Source organism: Phyllopteryx taeniolatus, unplaced genomic scaffold (genome assembly GCF_024500385.1).
Source record: "Phyllopteryx taeniolatus isolate TA_2022b unplaced genomic scaffold, UOR_Ptae_1.2 contig_27, whole genome shotgun sequence".
NCBI classification, from domain to species: domain Eukaryota; kingdom Metazoa; phylum Chordata; class Actinopteri; order Syngnathiformes; family Syngnathidae; genus Phyllopteryx; species Phyllopteryx taeniolatus.
The window spans coordinates 236,731-256,237 of NW_026903195.1; the positions used below are offsets into that span (position 1 = coordinate 236,731).

At 43.8% G+C, this 19,507-nt stretch overlaps 1 protein-coding gene across 1 annotated transcript in view; it reads right to left on the minus strand.

Annotated features, from left to right (window-relative positions):
• Window positions 1–415: 415 nt before the first annotated feature.
• LOC133473511 (peptidase inhibitor 16-like) overlaps window positions 416–19,507 on the minus strand; it is a 68,285-nt gene continuing 49,193 nt past the window's right edge. Inside the window, exons 6-7 of the mRNA XM_061765175.1 lie at window positions 10,176–10,698; window positions 416–7,308 (exon numbers count right to left, since the gene is read on the minus strand). Coding sequence (XP_061621159.1) covers window positions 7,170–7,308; window positions 10,176–10,698 — 662 coding nt within the window. The 3' untranslated portion in view covers window positions 416–7,169. The remainder of the gene's footprint in view (window positions 7,309–10,175; window positions 10,699–19,507) is intronic.

Here is a 19,507-nt window from a genome sequence, read left to right on the forward strand (position 1 = left end):
CTTGAACAAATCTACAGTAGACCAGGGACGGTATAACTTGGTTTGGGGCCTAAGAGAAGGTGATCGAGGTATCACTCGAAATGTAAGATGATTTGTAATTTTTCAAGGTTTCGAGAAACTAATCACTAGTGGATATTTGGCCTGGGAAAAATAATTAAAAATGCATATTTTTAATTGATGATTGAACATTTTAAATAAACATTATTATTATTTTTGGGTACTAGATAAATCAAAATTCTGGTTAAACTCATGGTTAATCCCACTGACATAAATAAATTAACACAAATGTGAAACGCAAAATGTTAACTACTTAATGTGAGGGGTGAGAATATCGGGTTTGTGAAATTCACAACACTGAGTTCAGAACCTTACCCAACATTATAAAAAATAGACACAAAAGGAATGAAGACGCTGGTTTCTTTTTCTCATGAGGAGGGCGTATGGGAGATTGTTCAGATCACAGCCTCTCAACACGCTCTAAACAATCCCCCCCCCTCGCTCCTGCTTTTATTTGAAATAGGAGGGATTTACAAATCATAATGTTCTAAGCAATAAGACACAACACAAAATATTTGATAATAAGAGGGTTTTTCCCAGACATAGTATTCTAAGTAATAAGACACAACACATAATATTGAACCAACACCTGTCACGACCCGACCACATCCGATCACGTCCTTGGTCCAGGCGCCCTTCCATCGGATGATGCTGAGTCTTCTTTTTGAAGGCGAGACATCTAAAATTGTCCATTATACTAATGCAAGCTAAGCAAATAAATGATAACTTCTACAATTTATCTAACAGAACCACAATTTGTTTGCACTCACAGATTAACAGTTTTGTTTGAAATAATGTTTGTTTCAAATGCTGTCAAATGATCAAAGCAAATGTATTTATATAGCACGTTTCATTAATTAAAAATGTAACACCTAGTGCTTTACAGCAATTAAAAGGACAAAAAAGCTTTAAAGGTATTTGAGAATGAAGAGATAAGACTATCTGACTGACAAGACGTGTGTTCAATTTATGGACGAAAATGACTTGGTGTGAGTGACTGTGCGGTCTGCTGATTACTGGTGTGTTGGCGTGTTTAGCTATGTGTGTTGTGTTTGAGAGACGAATGCTGGAATTTTGGCCAAGTGTTTGATGAAAGTACGTTGTTTGATTACAGGAAGATCTGTTTTTCGCTGTGGCTACAGTATATATCTGTGTGCGTATTACAACTTAAGCAATGTGTTTTGAGCTGTTGCTCCAGGGGAAAAGAAGTTATGGAAATGTATTTATTTATTTGAGGATTCGATTGAGGATTAACTAGTGTGATGCTGTGATATTGTTGATCAAGAGTTTTGTTTTGTTTTTATGAAGTAGTGACAATGAGGCCTAGAGACCTGAACGAGAGTAACCTACTGATAGCAAGATAGAGTCCATTGGGGGGGGGGGGGGGGGGGGTAGTACAACTTTAACAATTTCAACATCAAACAGATATTTAATCTTTAAAAGGATTGTTGTATGCTGCAACCTCCAGTAATGACTTTGTGCAGCTGTGTGTTTTTATTTAATGTTGTGTTGTCTGTGTGTTTATGCGCAGCTATGTGTCATGTGCACATTTCTCTGGCGGAGCAAACTTCAGCGCGATTAGAAGAATGTCAGCCTTTTGCTTATCTGTTGGCGCACGATTAATTGGGAACGTTTTTTGTTTAACTCTGTCAAAGAACACAGATTTTTCACAACACGCATACGTGCTTTACATCGCGTCCTTCTTACGAATTGAACTTCATTTGCAATGTTCTTTTCTGCTTCCTTGACATTTCCCAAGTCCCAAGTAAAATCCCACCAATTGGGCTACCAGCAAATATAGGGTTAATCCGGAACTATCCGGCGATTTGATTGAACCTAAACTGCCCACCCGCCAGCATCCACTTGGCACGGACACTGTTGATGATATTTGTCCAGTATTGGAGTCGATACCCATTGGGCCAAATTCTGTCCGGTATTAACCACTTTTTGGTTGTCGAGAATGTTTTTTTGTTTTTGTATTTTATGAAAGTGAGCATGGATGGGACCATGTGTCACTTTATCAAAAAAAGGGGGAGTTTTGTCTGGAATTGTTTTTGGTTTTGTGTTGTTTTGTGCTCTGGAGTATGAAGGTCGCATTACACGTTGTTGCAGTGTTATTATGCTCGACTCGTTTGGTGCTGCTACAAAAAAGGACAAACTCCGACTGCAACGGACAATCAAAACTGCTGAAAAGATTGTCGGTACCCCCCTCCCCACCCTGGAAGACTTGCACGCTGCCAGAACTAAGACAAGAGCGTGCAAAATCCTCTTGGACCCTCCACATCCTGGTCACCAGCTCTTCCAGCTCCTTCCCTCAGGAAGGCACGACCGAACAATGCAAACTAAAACAAGCAGACATTCCAACAGCTTCTTCCCTTTTGCCATCAACTTCTTAAACAGCTAACTTACAATTCCATTGCAACATGCTGCCAATTTTCTCTTGAGTTTGTTGGCACATTTCTGTGGGGCCAATTATACATTACCCGTGCACTCACATAGTAGTCTCGCCACGCTGCACTATTTGCATATCTGTTGTTGACCAATACTGGCCACTCATGCCAGAGTAGCATCTGCACCACATGCACACTGACTGAGGAGTATCTGCAACATTTGCACAATCGACATTGTCTCAGATTATCGCACTGTCGTCACTTTAAACTGCATACATTCCTTGAAGTCTCGGCGCCCTTTGCACAATGGTCATTGCACCTGACTATTGCTATATTAGTCATTCAAACTGCTCTAATTGCTAGAGGACTATGCATCTTTTTGCACAATTGCTAAAAAAATAATAATAAATGTATCGGCATTGCCAGATTACTAGCAACCTTTTATTGCTCAGTGACTGTTTTTCTCAATGTCTTTATGTCTCAAAAGTATTTTCTGTCAATTGACTGTCTGTTGTTGTACTAGAGTGGCTCCAACTACCGGAGACAAATTCCTTGCGTGTTTTTTGGACATACTTGGCAAAATAAAGATGATTCTGATTCTGATACATATGGTGATTGGTCTACAAACATTTAATGACAATAATTTTGAACTCATTATGGAACATTCACCTATTTGGGTTGACATATGAAGCGATATAAAATTGTGCACATTTGTGATTAGGTCAACATGGTATGATATAGTGGCTGGCCACATACAGTATATATACTACAAATTGTAGGCAATAGACTTGTAGACAATAGAATGTTCATGTTTGAAAAAGCCAGACATGGGCCTTACTGAAATTCTTAGCTGATACTGGCATACAGTTAGCAAAGATACATTTTAAATGTCGTCTGAAAAACAAAATTTCTAAATTTAAAATCCCTGAACCTTCAGACGAAAAACCTAATAATGATACAGATGTTACGTTTGAGCATGACAAATTACTGCAGGTCCTGGATCAGTAATTATGCTTAACTGACTGTGTCACTGGCATCCCTTGGACAAAAAATGCTGAGGCAGATTTGATCCAACGGAAGAAAGTCTTCGATTGCCAGACTACTCAAATCCCTTCACTCGTTATTTACATGATCTCATGTTGACACAGACACGGGCTTTCGGGGGAAAGGAAAAGTACCGGTTCCTAGCAGGAGCTTTAATTCCACCCAAATTTTTGTAAAGTGTCTAGAGCAGGGATGTCAAACTCATTTTTGACACGGGCCACATCGTGACTGACTTCCCTCGGCGGGCCGCTACGACTGTGAACCCACATAAATCAAAGATTACCTCATAGATGGTAATTACGTACAGTATACACAACATATTGATGAATAGCCAGTTTTGAAATTAGGGCCCTATAAAATCATGTTTTTCAACTATTACAGTTGTTTTCAAAGGGGGATTGGTAACACAAAAATGTTTGCAAATATCTTAATGGTATTACACCAGAACACAATTAACAATTTTGATTTGCTTTCGTGGGCCACATAAAATGATGGGATGACCAGTTTAACACCTGTGGTCTAGAGCATTTTTTTATGTACAGTATTTACATTGAGTAATGTTTTGATTATCAGTCTCAAAGATAATGATAATATACAAATGTTATATTAGTTTAATGCTGACAATGGATAATGGGTCGGCCCATATTGACCCTATACTGATAATGTATCGAATGAAATAACGATCAATGCGCTTACAAAATACTGTCTAGATATGGTAGACATGTTAAAGTAAAAATTTAAGTAAGTGGTGGTAGCACAATTGACCAAAATTATTTTAAGAATTTTATTACAATTGTTCGAAAGCTTTTCTCTGACAACATCTTTCTGACAGATTTCAATTTGACTGCAGAACACATGATAGCTACCACCCGGAAATAAATACTGGGAAGTCAATTAAATTAGGTCAAGTATATATGAGGATGTGTGTGCCCCCTATCCCTTTTTTAAGATTGTCTTTGCAGGCACTCCATTGGACCGGATCCATTCGGGTCTACCAAAGCCAGATCTGGTGATGGGCATACAAATCGTTCAGGTATAACACATTATCGACTAATCAATTTCAGGAAAAAAGTCCAATCAGCACTCCCAAGGCTGGCCGACGGACCCCTGCATGTCATCAAACATTGCGACTTCATGCTGATTAAGAAATTCTGACGGAAAATGTGGCGACATCAGTTCTGGCTGGGGCCTTTCCAAGTCCTCCTTCTGACCCACACTGCAGTGGAATTTGCTGAAAGAGCTACGTGGGTTCACACGTCACACTGCAAGAAGGTCCCAGCGCCTCCTCTGGTCCCGACTCCTCCACTTCCCTCACCTTCTACGACGTATGACCGTAAGGGTCGGCCTAATAAGGCTAAGTAATCACCTCTAAGAAAGAGGATTCACTGTTAGCATGCACTTTTAGCTACAATCAGTGCTCGTAACTCATTGCACATTGATAGGTCATAGAGGAGCAGAAGATAGGTCATAAAAGCCGAGCAACAACCAATCATCTATCTGAACTGATGCGCGCGCACACACACACAAATGTATGTTTCATATATACCAAATATTACTTCTCTTAGTTTATACAACTTTCACATGCTTTATTGTTCCACGTTGTGACAGTTTTCCGGCCATGCCGTGCATACTAGTTGTTCCCAGCCATGTTGTGACGACTTGCTGTTTTTCGATAAAGATATGTTGAGTGCAGCTGGACAAAGACAATTGTTTTGCTTTTCTTCTGTCTTTCTCACTTCAATACAACAAAGGTGTTTTTTTTGTCTGGGCTTCAGTAAAGGGTGACAAGTCGTAAGACGTGTACCGTTTCCTCTCTTTGCAAAGACTTTTCCTTTTTTCTTGTAATAAAAATCCACAAAGACAAGATTGCTTCCTTACTTATTCTGTCAGAAAAAGATTTGCCAAAACAACAGGTTGGCCAGACAGGGGGATAGAGATGGGAAGGATGTGTAGCAGATGAGGGTGATTAAGGATAGAGAGCGACATAGATGTGTTGACTTGTACCAGGAGTGTGCTGGATAGATAGAAAGAATACTTTGAGTAGTTGATGAAAGAGGAAATTCAGAGAGAAAGAAGAGTAGAAGAACCTTCGGCCCAGTCTGAGGTCCTGAGCACTCTGGAGAAGGTTTTCATCCAGGATATCCCTGTACTTGGCCGCTTTCATCTTTCCTTGGATTGCAACCAGTCGTCCTGTCCCTGCAGTTGAAAAACCCCCAAAGCATGATGCTGCCACCACCATGCTTCACTGTTGGGACTGTATTGGACAGGTGATGAGCAGTGCCTGGTTTTCTCCACACATACTGCTTAGAATTAAAGCCAAAAGGTTCTACCTTGGTCTCATCAGACCAGAGATTCTTATTTCTCACCATCTTGGAGTCCTTCAGGTGTTTTTTAGCTCCATGCGGGCTTTCATGTGTCTTACACTGAGGAGAGGCTTCCGTTGGGCCACTCAGCCATAAAGCCCCGACTGGTGGAGAGCTGCAGTGATGGTTGACGTTCCAGAACTTTCTCCATCTCCCGACCGACTGCATCTCTGGAGCTCAGCCACAGTGATCTCTGGGTTCTTCTTTACCTCTCTCACCAAGGATTTTCTCCCCCGATTGTTCAGTTTGGCCGGACGGACAGCTCTAGGTAGGATTCTGGTCGCCCCAAACGTCTTCCATTTAAGGATTATGGAGGCCACTGTGCTCTTAGGAACCTTAAATGCAGCAGATTATTTTTGTAACCTTGGTCAGATCTGTGCCTAGCCACAATTCTGTCTCTGAGCTCTTCAGGCAGATCCTTTGACCTCATGATGCTCATTTGCACTGACATGCACTGTGAGCTGTAAGGTCTTATAGAGACAGGTGTGTGGCTTTCCTAATCAAGTCCAATCACAATAATCATACACAGCTGGACTCCAATGAAGGTGTAGAACCATCTCAAGGATGATCAGAAGAAATGGACAGCACCTGAGTTAAATATGAATGTCACAGCATAGGGTCTGAATACTTATGGCTGTGTGATATTTCAGTTTTTATTTTTTAATAAATCTGCAAAAGTTTCAACAATTCAGTTTTTTTCTGTCAATATGGGGTGATGTGTATACATTAATGAGGAAAACAATGAACTTAAATGATTTTAGCAAATCGCTGCAATATAAGAGTGAAAATTTTAAGGGGGTCTGAATGCGCCGGCACGGTGGGCGACTAGTTAAGAGCGTCTGCCCCACAGTTCTGAGGACCGGGGTTCAATCCCCAGCTCCGCCTGGGTGGACTATGCATGTTCTCCCCGTGCCTGCGTGGGTTTTCTCCGGGCACTCAGGTTTCCTCCCACATCCCAAAAAACATGCATGGTAGGTTAATTGAAGACTCTAATTTGCCCGTAGCTGTGAATGTGAGTGTGAATGGTTGTTTGTTTATATGTGCCCTGCGATTGGCTGGCAACCAGTACAGGGTGTACCCCGTCTCCTGCCCGTTGAAAGCTGGGATAGGCTCCAGCACTCCCCTTGTGAGGATAAGTGGCTCAGAAAATGGATGGATGGATGGATGGAGGGTCTGAATACTTTCCGTACCCACTGTATGTTAGAACAGTACAGGACGTGTATGAGGGCAGCAGAACAGTGGTGAGGTGTGCTGTAGATGTGACAGAGAAGTTGAAGGTGGAGGTGGGACTGCATCAGGGATCAGCCCTCAGCCCTCAGCCCATTCCAGTTTGCAGGCTAATGGATGAGGTTAGACTGCAGTCTCCGTGGACCATGATGTTCGCAGATGACATTGTGATCTGCAGTGAAAGCAGGGAGCAGGTGGCGGAACAGCTAGAAAGGTGGAGGGATGCACTGAAAAGGAGCGGAATGAAGATTAGCCAAAGTAAGACTACAACTACGTAAGAATATATGTGCATGAATGAGAGGGGTGGAGGGGGAAGAGTGAGGCTACGGGGAGAAGAGATACCGATAAGAGATAATTTTAAATACTTGGAGTCAACAGTCCAGAGCAATTGTGAGTGTGGTCAGGAAGTGAAGAAACGAGTTCAAGCAGGTTGGAATGGTTGGCGGAAGGTGTCAGGTGTCTTATGTGACAGAAGAGTCTCTGCTAGGATGAAGGGCAAAGTTTATAAGACAGTGGTGAGGCCAGCCATGATGTACAGATTAGAGACAGTGGCACTGAAGAGACAACAGGAAGCAGAGCTGGAGGTGGCGGAAATGAAGATGTTGAGGTTCGCTCTTGGAGTGACCAGGTTGGATAAAATTAGAAATGAGCTCATCAGAGGGACAGCCAAGGTTCGATGTTTTGGAGACAAAGTTAGAGAGAGCAGACTTCAATGGTTTGGACACATCCAGAGGAGAAATAGTGAGTATATTGGTAGAAGGATGATGAGGATGGAGCTGCCAGGCAAGAAAGCGAGAGGAAGACCAAAGAGAAGGTTGATACATGTCGTGAGGGAAGACATGAGGGCAGTTGGTGTTAGAGAGGATAGAGGAGATAGGCTTACATGGAAAAGGATGACACGCTGTGGCGACCCCTAACGGGACAAGCCGAAAGGAAAAGAAGAAGGAGAATATTGTATATCTGTGACGAGCTTCGCCAAGTCAAGAAGACGAAGCTTTCCGCGGAAACAAGGTGAGCTGGCCCGAGTTGGAAGACCAACTCGAGCAATGGATTAATGAGCAAAGAACAGCCGGGAGAAGCGTCTCTACAGTCACCATTTGACTTAGTGCAATAACTCGGAGCTTGCCATCATTCCGAGAGGCTCGACGAAGGAACTCCAACCGCTGGAGATTGGTGTAAACAGGGCGTTCAAAGTGAAGTTGTGAGCGGCATGGGAGCCATGGATGACAGATGGCTAACACAGCTTTATGAAGACTAGGAGGCAGTTACGCGAGTTACGCCAGAATTTGTGAATGGATTGTGGATGCTTGGGCTAACGTGTCTGCTTGCACTGTTGTTCGAGCTTTCATAAAAGCTGGCATCATTTCTGAGGAACCGCATCGCAACGAGACTGACTCCAACAATGACAAGAGGGAACCTGCCGTGTTTGATGGAGAACTTGCCCAGCTGTTCATTTCGGATACAGAAGAAGAGGACTTTGATGGATTTGTGGATGAGGATTGCTCAAAAAATAACATTAGTACATTGTTAAATACTTCAATAAAGTACAACCAAACTCAGTTTTGCTCCCACTGCCTTTTTAAAAACATTGTTTTAGCGTGCATGCATGCTACCGTATGTTGTATGCTAGCATATGTTTTACCATGCCTGCGCCCAATAATACGGTGCGCCTTATGCATCTGTTAAATACAGAAATAGACCCCGTAACTGAGACTGCGCCTTTTAATACGGTGCGCCTTATGGTCGTGAAAATGCGGTATTTTTTTTTTTTTAGATTCAGATTTATCAGATTATGAAGATGGCCCCGTTTTAGTTAATCTTCTTTGACACCGATTCAGACCTCAATTTAGTTTTTTACGGTTATTCCCGTAGTCATTTTTCTCATCCTCGTCAATTTTTGTCACATTTTCCGACCTCTGCGAGTCCAAGCCCAAGTCATTTCCCTCTGACCTTTACTTGGGCACCCGTTTGGCCATCTCTCCGCGTGTTTGCCAACGGAGGCGCCCAAGTAAAGGTCAAATTTTGTCCTCCCGCTTTTCTGCCCCTGTTTCAAAGTCACATAATTTTTCAACAGTTTCCACACCTTGTTCCACACCTCCAACAAAGTCACCTCCGTCCAAACCTGCCCCCAAGTCACCTCGTTCCATGCCTATTTCGTCACCTTGTCTCGTACCACCCGTGTTTCCTCATCCACCGTTCCTGTGCACTCTCCCCTCTTGTTTCTTGTGTTCCCAAACCTCTATGGCGGCAGGCTGAGGAAGCGCCTGCAAACCCTATCTGTGCTCCTCGGCAGCTGCGGCAGGTCCCCGTGCCTGCTCCTCGGCAGCTGCGGCAGGTCCCCGTGCCTGCTCCTTGGCAGCTGTGGCAGGCCCCCGTGCCTGCTCCTCGGCAGCTGTGGCAGGCCCCCGTGCCTGCTCCTCGGCAGGTGCTGCAGGCCCCTGTGCCTTTTTTTGGAAATTATTTTTTGTTTTAATATTCCTGCACTCCTGCCTTTCCTCCCTGCTTCCCTGCATTTGGGTCCTCCATATTTTGTCTTGCCTTCCAACACCACAAAAACCCAACCGTGAGATTTACAACTTCAAAAAAGTCTCATCAAGCTCAAAACAAATTCATGAAATTGTCAAAATACTTGTAACTTCCTGTTTTTAGTTTTTTATTTCTTGCTGGAAGCTCCTAGTTTGTCAGTCCACTTCCCATTAAAGGGACACTGTGAAGGATTTACATTTATGTCACTGGTCGCTAACTTTTTTTTTTTCACCTTGTCACCCTCGCCCTGTTGTCTCTTCATGCTAGTTTGCATCCATGCCATGCTCATTAGCTTCCTAGCCGTCTCATGCAACATGCAAACTCTACATAGGAGGGCCTGAGCCAAGATTCAAACTCTCAACTGATGTAAAGATGCTGACCACTACACTACGGTGCAGCTTGAAATTATAATTACTAGAGAAATACATTTCTAATAGTTGTATGTATACACTTGTCATCATATCATCACAAAATTTCCCCTGATTTCTCATAGTATTTTGGACAAACTGATAAGAGATGTGTTGTGTGTGTGTGTGTGTGTGTGTGTGTGTGTCATCCTCTCCCTCACAATGGCACCATGATGAAGATGATGAGGCTAAAGGCGAGAAAAAGAACAAGCATGAGTGACGGTGGGGAAGGTGAGGAGGTGGCACTCGTCATGATTGGAATGTCTTTCTGAGCTATTGTGAAGATTGGTAGGCCCTCCATTCTTGTTTCTTGTTGTCCTGCCTTTGAATCCACCTCCTTCCTCATGGCTGACTTCCTCTGGACTGTAGTGGGGGTCTGTGGGGGTGGAATGGTTCTGCTAGTGCTGCTGGTGATGTCCGCTTTGTGGTATGACTCTGTTGTTGTGAGAGGAAGAACAGGCACACCCTCCTCCTCCTCTTCTTCACCCGAGAGGAAGTTGGATTTGGATGTCACGAGAGGAGGTAGAAGACTGGGAGTCGGTGGCGGAAGGGTGGTTTTGCTAGTTCTGCTGATTCTGGTGGTGACGTCTGCCTGGTGGAATAACTCTGTTGTTGCGGCAGGAAGAAGAAGCATACCCTCCTCCTCCTCCTCTTCTTCGCCATCCATGTCATCCATGTCGGGAACTGCGAACCACACCACCATATAACATCTTACTAACATTTACCAGTTTTTTTTTCTGAACAGACGTTACATTAGCTACCATACTCTACATATTTCATTAAGCAAGTGTCCAACATCATTTATTCCAAATTATTTAGTGTGTAATACGTGTAACACGGTGGCACTGAAGTGCAAAACACAAAAGAAAATAATTAAACGCAACGGCAATTTAAAAACCACAACAGCAAATAATTAATCACGACAGATAACATAATACAACAGCAAATAAAAAATGACACAACAACAAATAACTGATCACAACAACAAATCAAAAAACACAACAAATAATTAATCACAACAACAAATAACTAAACACAACAACAAATAATTAATAACAACAACACATAACTAAACACAACAGCAAATCAAAAACACAACAAATAACTAAACACAAAAGCAAATAAAAAAACACGGCAACAGCAAAAAACACAGCAACAGCAAATGAAAAATCATAACAGCAAATAAAAAAACAAAACCTTTAAGCTACCGGAAGAGGTACGTACTGGTGAGGGAGACTCATCGCTGATTGGATGAGAGGGAGGACTGGATGCTTTGACCAGGAAGTTATTCTGCATCTGATTTTGTGCCTCTGAGTTGTGTTCTCGGTCACATAACTATGGCGATGCTTCGTGTGCGGTCGACCACACCAGGGTTCCAAACCACACTTCCACCGTGTCATGTATTGGTAGTACACAAACTGCTAACTCAGCGGCCAGCGCCCTCTTTTAAGAACTGGCGAGTGAGGTTTCTTAACGTATATCCACGCAGCCTAGCTTGTGAGTGCAAATGGTTGTTTGTTTATATGTGCCCTGCGATTGGCTGGCAACACGTTCAGGGTGTACCCCGCCTCCTGCCCGCAGTTAGCTGTGATAAACTCCAGCATACCCGCGACCCTAGTGAGGATAAGCAGTATGGAAAATGGATGATGGATGTTCGATAGTGCTTAACTGAGCAAAGGAGCTGGAAGAGGCGGTGACCAGGATGTGGAGAGTCCAAGAGGATTTTGCATGTCGGGTGATTTGAGGTGCAGTCGTTCGTGTAGAGAGAGAACAGCAGCGGAGAGAGGACACATCCTAAGGGCGCCCCGGTGCTGGTGGTGCGTGTGGATGAGGGGGTGTCGCCAAGCCTCACCTGTTGTGTCCTGCCCGTCACGAAGCTGTAAATCCATTGGCAGGTGGCAGGCGGCACGCTGAGCTGGAGAAGCTTGGAAGAGATTAGTTCGGGGATGATGGTGTTGAATACAGAGCTGAAGTACACAAACAGGATCCTCGCATAGATCCTCGCGCCGTCGAAGTGTTCTAGGATCAAGTGCAGTCCCATGTTGACTGCGTCATCCACAGACCTGTTTGCTTGGTAGGCAAATTTCAGGGGTCCTGTGATGCTCTTGAGGTGGTCCAGCATGATGCGATCCTTCATGACCACAGATGTCAGGGTGACAGGCATGTAGTAATTCAGACCCAAAATTGCAGCTTTCTTGGGGACTGGGATGATGGTGGAGCGCTTAAAACAGGATGGAATGTCACACAGTTCCAGAGATCTATTGAAGATCTGTGTGAAGACTGGAGCGGGCTGGTCCGCACAGACTTTGAGGCAGGATGGGGACACAAGGTCTGGATCCGCCGATTTGTTGGTCTTTTGTAGTTTGAAGATACGGCTCACATCCTGTTCATGAGTGGTCAACTCAGAAGTCAGAGGTGCCATGGTGGTCTGTGGTACGGCTGGGTGGATGTGGGGTCTGAAAGTGTCCTTTTCAAATCTGCAGTAGAAGGTGTTCAAGTCGTCAGCTAGTCCTCTTTTGTTCTCTCCTTGGGGGTATAGTCGCTTGTAGTTGGTTAGCGATTTTAATCCTCGCCAGATTGATTTAGAGTCGTTGGCAGTGAACTGTTTTTCCAGCTTTTCTGGATAATTTCTCTTTGCTATGTTAATTTTTTTTGTCAGCTGATTTCTAGCGCAATTGTACAGGCTCTGTCCCCACTCTGATGGCCGTCCTTTTTAGCCTGCCGAAGTTGCTTAAGTTTGGCAGTGAATCAAGGCTTGTTGTTATTGAACATGAAAATGTCTTTTTTTGGCACACACATCTTCACAGGAACTGATATAGGATGTGACAGTGTCTGTATATTCATCCAGGCTGCCAGTTGACGTTTCAAAGACACTCCAGTCTGTGCAGTCTAAACAGGTTTGAAGTTCTATCTTTGCTACATTGGTCCACTTCTTCAGTGTTTTCACTATATATAGGCGAGAGGTGGGTAGTAACGCGTTACATTTACTCCGTGACATTTACCCAAGTAACATTTTCCATAAACCGTACTTGTCAGAGTACTTTAAATGCACTGTACTTTTTACTTTTACTTGAGCATTTATGTGAAGAAGGATCAATACTTTTACTCCGTTACAATGATCGACATGCCGTTGGCTACTTTTATTTTATTCAATGCGCTAATGTTGTTTCGTTCGCGAACATTTCGTTCAGAAGAACGAATATTTTTAGTAAACAAACTGAACCAAATCAGTTTATGAAATGATTCGTTCTTTTAGCTTGGTCGCTGCCATGAGACAAGCGAGTCGGCTGGGAGCGGAAATGGAACTGCTGAAGCGTTCTGTCACTCACTTCTGAATGTTCGGCGAGTGACCAATGAGCAGCCAGCGTAAGGTAGCGCTGTGCAGGCAAGGGAGGGGGACTTAAGTGAACTGAGTGATTCATTCAGTGAACCGGTGAACTGGTGTACTGAGGAACTGAAGAACTGAAGAGTGATTTGTTCGTTGAACTTATCGTTCGCGATCCGTTAGACACGAGTGATTCGTTCATTGAACTTCTTCGTTTGGAATCCGCTAAGGAGCGATGTACTAGTACGATGAGTGATTCATTTGCGCAAGGGACGACGTAGTACGCAGTGAACATACTCATGATTGATTTTAACCGCAAGTCCTGAGGTCCTCACGGGGATAGCTTTCACTAGCAGCTTCAAGCTAACGGCTAATTTTTGAGTCAGTCAAGCACATGAAAACAAGCACACATATTTAAAATCAATGTAAATTAATAATAAATGTTTTTACGTACACATACACATTCCCTCAGTGTCTCTAATGAGATTATTAAAGTTTTTATTTCATCCATCCATCCATCCATTTTCTGAGCCGCTTCTCCTCACTAGGGTCGCGGGCGTGCTGGAGCCTATCCCAGCTGTCATCGGGCAGGAGGCGGGGTACACCCTGAAGTGGTTGCCAGCCAATCGCAGGGCACATAGAAACAAACAACCATTCGCACTCACAGTCATGCCTACGGGCAATTTAGAGTCTCCAATTAATGCATGTTTTTGGGATGTGGGAGGAAACCGGAGTGCCCGGAGAAAACCCACGCAGGCACGGGGAGAACATGCAAACTCCACACAGGCGGGGCCGGGGATTGAACCCGGTTCCTCAGAACTGTGAGCCTGACGCTCTAACCAGTCGACCACCGTGCCGCCTCTTTTATTTAATAATAATAATAATAATAATAATAATTATACATTAACCTTCAGCGCTTCTCAACACTCAAAGACACTTTGACAATAACAGTGAGTGAGCAGAAAGCCCGGCTGGTGGGTGCTGGTGTCAGCGACGCTGTCCACCGCGGTGGAATGCAGAAAAGTCACGCCGGCTGGCGAGAGCCTAGCTAGACGTCAGGGGACGCGGAGTATATTCGGTAGTTGAGCTCGCTGCACGCATCTTCAGAGAGAAAGATTGGTAGTTGATAATTTAGCAGTTTTTTTTTTTTTTTAAATAATAATAACCTTTCCTAGTTTATAATACATGACAACAACAACGCATAGTCTTTCGGTGAATGTGTTGAGTGAACATGAACCTCAGGGATGGATAATTAAATGAATGAGGAAGCACCTGAATGATTTTGTGTAAAAGAACTCGATTCGGCGAACGAATCTTTTTAATGAACTGATTCCAATGATTCAGTACACTCAAAAGAACTGCCATGCCCATCACTACTGTGTGCGTCTATTTTTAGAATCGATCTTCGACATCTGCATAGGGTGCCCGTTGCACCAATCAAACGGGATCACTAATGTCATTTGACTCCAATTCACTAATCAGATGACACAAGGAAGTCACATGACCACGTACGTAGCGTTCGCGAGCCAATCAAAATGACAAATTTTTCACCAATCAGACAACACAAGGCATTCGCCTGACCACGCACATAGCCTTCGCGAGCCAATCAAAATGACTCATTTTGGGGGGAAAAAACAGCCGCGCGACTGTGTTTATTTTACAGACTCCTAAAAACTTAAATTATGAATGCCGAAACTTGGATTTTTCACCCCACTTCTAGCTTGGGAAAACACCTTGCGGTAAGTTGCAGATGTTTCTATTGTTGTTTTGGCAGTTGATATGGCAAAATTAACACTATGCCTTGATGTCGCACACGCACACACATAAGTCTGTTCAGGAAACAGCTTCTTCATGAAGTCATTTAAGCAAATAAAGAAAATAATGTTTCTGTAGGGCCCAATCTATGTGTTGTAGGTATTTGGGCAGATAAAAATTTAAATGGTGGCAGGTGTGTCAACGCCCATATATTATCCATCCATCCATTTTCTGAGCCACTTCTCCTCACTAGGGTCGCGGGCGTGCTGGAGCCTATCCCAGCTATCATCGGGCAGGAGGCGGGGTACACCCTAAACTGGTTGCCAGCCAATCGCAGGGCACATACAAACAAACAACATTCGCACTCACATTCACACCTACGGGCAATTTAGAGTCCCCAATTAATGCATGTTTTTGGGATGTGGGAGGAAACCGGAGTGCCCGGAGAAAACCCACGCAGGCACAGGGAAAACATGCAAACTCCACACAGGCGGGACCGGGGATTGAATCCCGCTCCTCAGAACTGTGAGGCTGACGGTCTAACCAGTCGGCCACCGTGCCGCCCCCATATATTATTATATTTTTTAATTTTATTTTATGTTCATGCTCTGATAAAAAAAATAATAATCAGAAGTTACTCACAAGTTAATCTTTACTTGAGTAGTTTTTCCATTTAGTACTTTCTTACTCTTACCGAAGTAAATATTTGGATGCCTACTTTTTACTTTTACTTAAGTTATATTATTCTAAAGTAACAGTACTCTTACTTGAAAACAATATTTGGCTACTCTACCTGCCTCTGCTATAGATGGTATGGGTCATTTTGCGTGGTATAGCAGTGGTCAAGAATGTTGTTTTCCCTGGTAGGATGACAGTTGATGTGCTGCTTGTATTTAGGGAGTTCATGGTTGAGTTTAGGGTGGCATGGTGAGCGACTGGTTAGAGCGTCTGCCACAAAGTTCTGAGGACCGGGGTTCAATCCCCGGCCCCGCCTGTGTGGAGTTTGCATGTTCTCCCCGTGCCTGCGTGGGTTTTTTCCGGGCACTCCGGTTTCCTCCCACATCCCAAAAACATGATCGGTTAATTGACAACTCTAAATTGCCCGTAGGTGTGAATGTGAGTGCGAATGGTTGTTTGTTTGTATGTGCCCTGCGATTGGCTGGCAACCAGTTCAGGGTGTACCCCGCCTCCTGCCCGATGATAGCTGGGATAGGCTCCAGCACACCCGCGACCCTGGTGAGGAGAAACGGCTCAGAAAATGGATGGATGGAGGGAAGATGATTGTGTTTTACCTCAGACAACACGAAAATGTTACATCACAGACATTAAGTGTACTTAGCCACCAAATAAGGTTGAAACACTCATTGCATAGATTAACCATGGTGTGTGAGACAATGCAAACGCTGGGAATTGATTTCTTAGTTTAGATCCACTGCGTTTAGACCACAGATAATTCCAGAGTGAAATTCAATATCAGAGGTGTGGTCTGTCCTTCCTGCTCTGGCCTTTTGGGGCAACTGCCCTTTTTCTTGGTACAAAAGACCAAAGCCTTTTGTTCTCTCTTGCTGGTCTTCCTGCTCTGCTGGCTCCCAGCCAAAAAGCCCCACTCCTCACCACGAGAAGGAGATGGCGAGGCAAAATGGGCTAGGCCCGGCCAAATCTTCCTTGCCGCGCCGACAATCGCTGACCGCAGTTATTCTGCCAACTCCCCAACTACACTTTTGTGTGAGGGTGAGTCACCACCAAGAGGAATCTGGCAGGAAGGATTTGCATGTGAAAGTTTTCTCTTAGCATGTGGTGAACATCATCACACAGGCGCTTTGGCCACTCTACCCTTGCTTTTTCTTTTTCCTCCTTTTTCTTCAAATCAACCTGTCGACGGCCGTGCCCAGCCATCGGAAGGATTGACCCGCCTGCCTATTTGTGTTCTGTGCAAATGTGAGTACAACTTTCTGATTACCAAGTACAAATTGGTGTATAATTGGGCTTAAACTAGCGGTCACCTAATTCCCAGCTCTAGCATCGCTCACTGCACATCCATTCACCCCACACTTACGTCACAAGTTCAGGCTTCTTTTACGAATGTTTATCTGTATCTTTTTGTAGTAAAGTCCCTCTGCATTGTTTCCCCAACTTCCCCTGTAGATTTAATTAAATGTTCTCTAAAATTCCACTTCCTGTTGTGTACTTTGTGTGTTTGAGTGAAATAGTAAAACTGCTGTAATCGAGAACTATGATTTCATCCATGTTGCGAGCCTTCTAAAGTACTGAGATTGATTGAGGTTTTTCGTCACTTTTCCTAAATTTTACCAATATAAAAAGAGACGTGGTGCCCTACACGAGACAAATATAATTGGATTACAACCTTCTGGAGTTCGTTGGATCCTACCGGAGGTAGATGCAGGCATCTAACTACCGACTTTCCTTTTCCCAAATAACTTAAGCTTTTATCCAAACCCAATATAAGATACATTCCCAATGATTCCATTTTAATGGTTTCAAACTTTAGATTCTGCCATACTAAATTTTTCCTCAAAGAATAAGGAAAATAGAATTATTTTATCCACTCATCAGAAAAGTAAACAGGGGGGAGGCAAAAATGCTCCCAACATTTAACACTATTATTTAGCTAACCAATTAAAATACCTTATCAAATGGATGCACCACATCTTTCTTCTTCTTTCTTTTCCTTTGGGCTTGTCCCTTTAGGGGTCGCCACAGCGCGTCATCCTTTTCCATGTAAGCCTATCTCCTGCATCCTTCTCTCGAACATCAACTGCCCTCATGTCTTCCCTCACGACATGTATCAACCTTCTCTTTGGTCTTCCTCTCGCTTTCTTGCCTGGCAGCTCCATCCTCATCACCCTTCTACCAATATACTCACTCTCTCCTATGGATGTGTCCAAACCATCAAAGTCTGGTCTTTCTAACTTTGTCTCCAAAACATCAAACCTTGGTTGTCCCTTTGATGAGCTCATTTCTAATTTTATCCAAATGGTCGCTTCCTGTTGTCTCTTCAGTGCCAGTGTCTCTTATCCGTACATCATGGCTGGTCTCACCACTGTTTTAAAAACTTTGCCCTTCATCCTAGCAGAGACTCTTCTGTCACATAACACCTGATACCTTCCTCCACCCATTCCAATCTGCTTGGACCCGTTTCTTCACTTCCTGACCACACTCACCATTGCTCTGGACTTTTGACCCCAAGTATTTAAAGTCCTCCACCCTTGCTATATCTTCTCCCTGTAGCCTCACTCTTCGCCCACCACCCCTCTCATTCATGCACATATATTCTTACATAGTTACAGTCTTACTTTGGCTAATCTTCATTCCTCGGCTTTCCAGTGCATGCCTCCATCTTTCTAACTGTTCCTCCACCTGCTCCCTGCTTTCACTGCAGAGCACAATGTCATCTGCAAACATCATGGTCCAAGGGGATTCCAGTCTAACCTCATCTGTCAGCCTATCCGTCACCACTGCAAACAGGAAGGGGCTCAGGGCTGATCCCTGATACAGTCCCACCTCTGCCTTAAATTCGTCTGTCACACCTACAGCACATCTCACCACTGTTCTGCTGCCCTCGTACATGTCCTGTATTATTCTAACATATTATTCTAACATACTTCTGCCACTCCAGACTTCCGTACCACAGTTCCTCTCTGGGTACTCTGTCATAGGCTTTCTCTTGATCTACAAAGACACAATGTAGCTCCTTCTGACCTTCTCTGTACTTTTCCATCAACATCCTCAAGGCAAATAATGCATCTGTGGTACTTTTCTAGGCATGAAACCATACTGTTGCTTGCAAATACTAATTTCTGTCCTGAGTCTAACCTCCACTACTCTTTCCCATAACTTCATTATGTGGCTCATCTACTTTATTCCTCTATAGTTCCAACAGCTCTGCACATCACCCTTGTTCTTAAAAATGGGCACCAGCACACTTTTCCTCCATTCCTCAGGCATCTTCTCACCCGCTAGAATTCTATTGAACAAGCTGGTCAAAAACCCCACAGCCCCCTCTTCTAGTTGCTTCCATACCTCCACAGGAATGTCATCAGGACCCACTTCCTTTCCATTTTTCATCCTCTTTAATGCCTTTCTAACTTCCCCCTTACTAATCATTGCCACTTTCTGGTCCACCACACTTGCCTCTTCTACTCTCCCTTCTCTCTCATTTTCGTCATTCATCAACTCCTCAAAGTATTCTTTCCATCTATCCAGCTCATTACTGGCACCAGTCAACATATGTCCATCTCTATCCTTAATCACCCTAACCTGCTGCACATCCTTCCCATCTCTATCCCTCTGTCTGGCCAACCTGTAGAGATCCTTTTCTCCTTCTTTAGTGTCCAACCTGGCATACATGTCATCATATGCCTCTTGTTTGGCCTTTGCCACCTCTACCTTTGT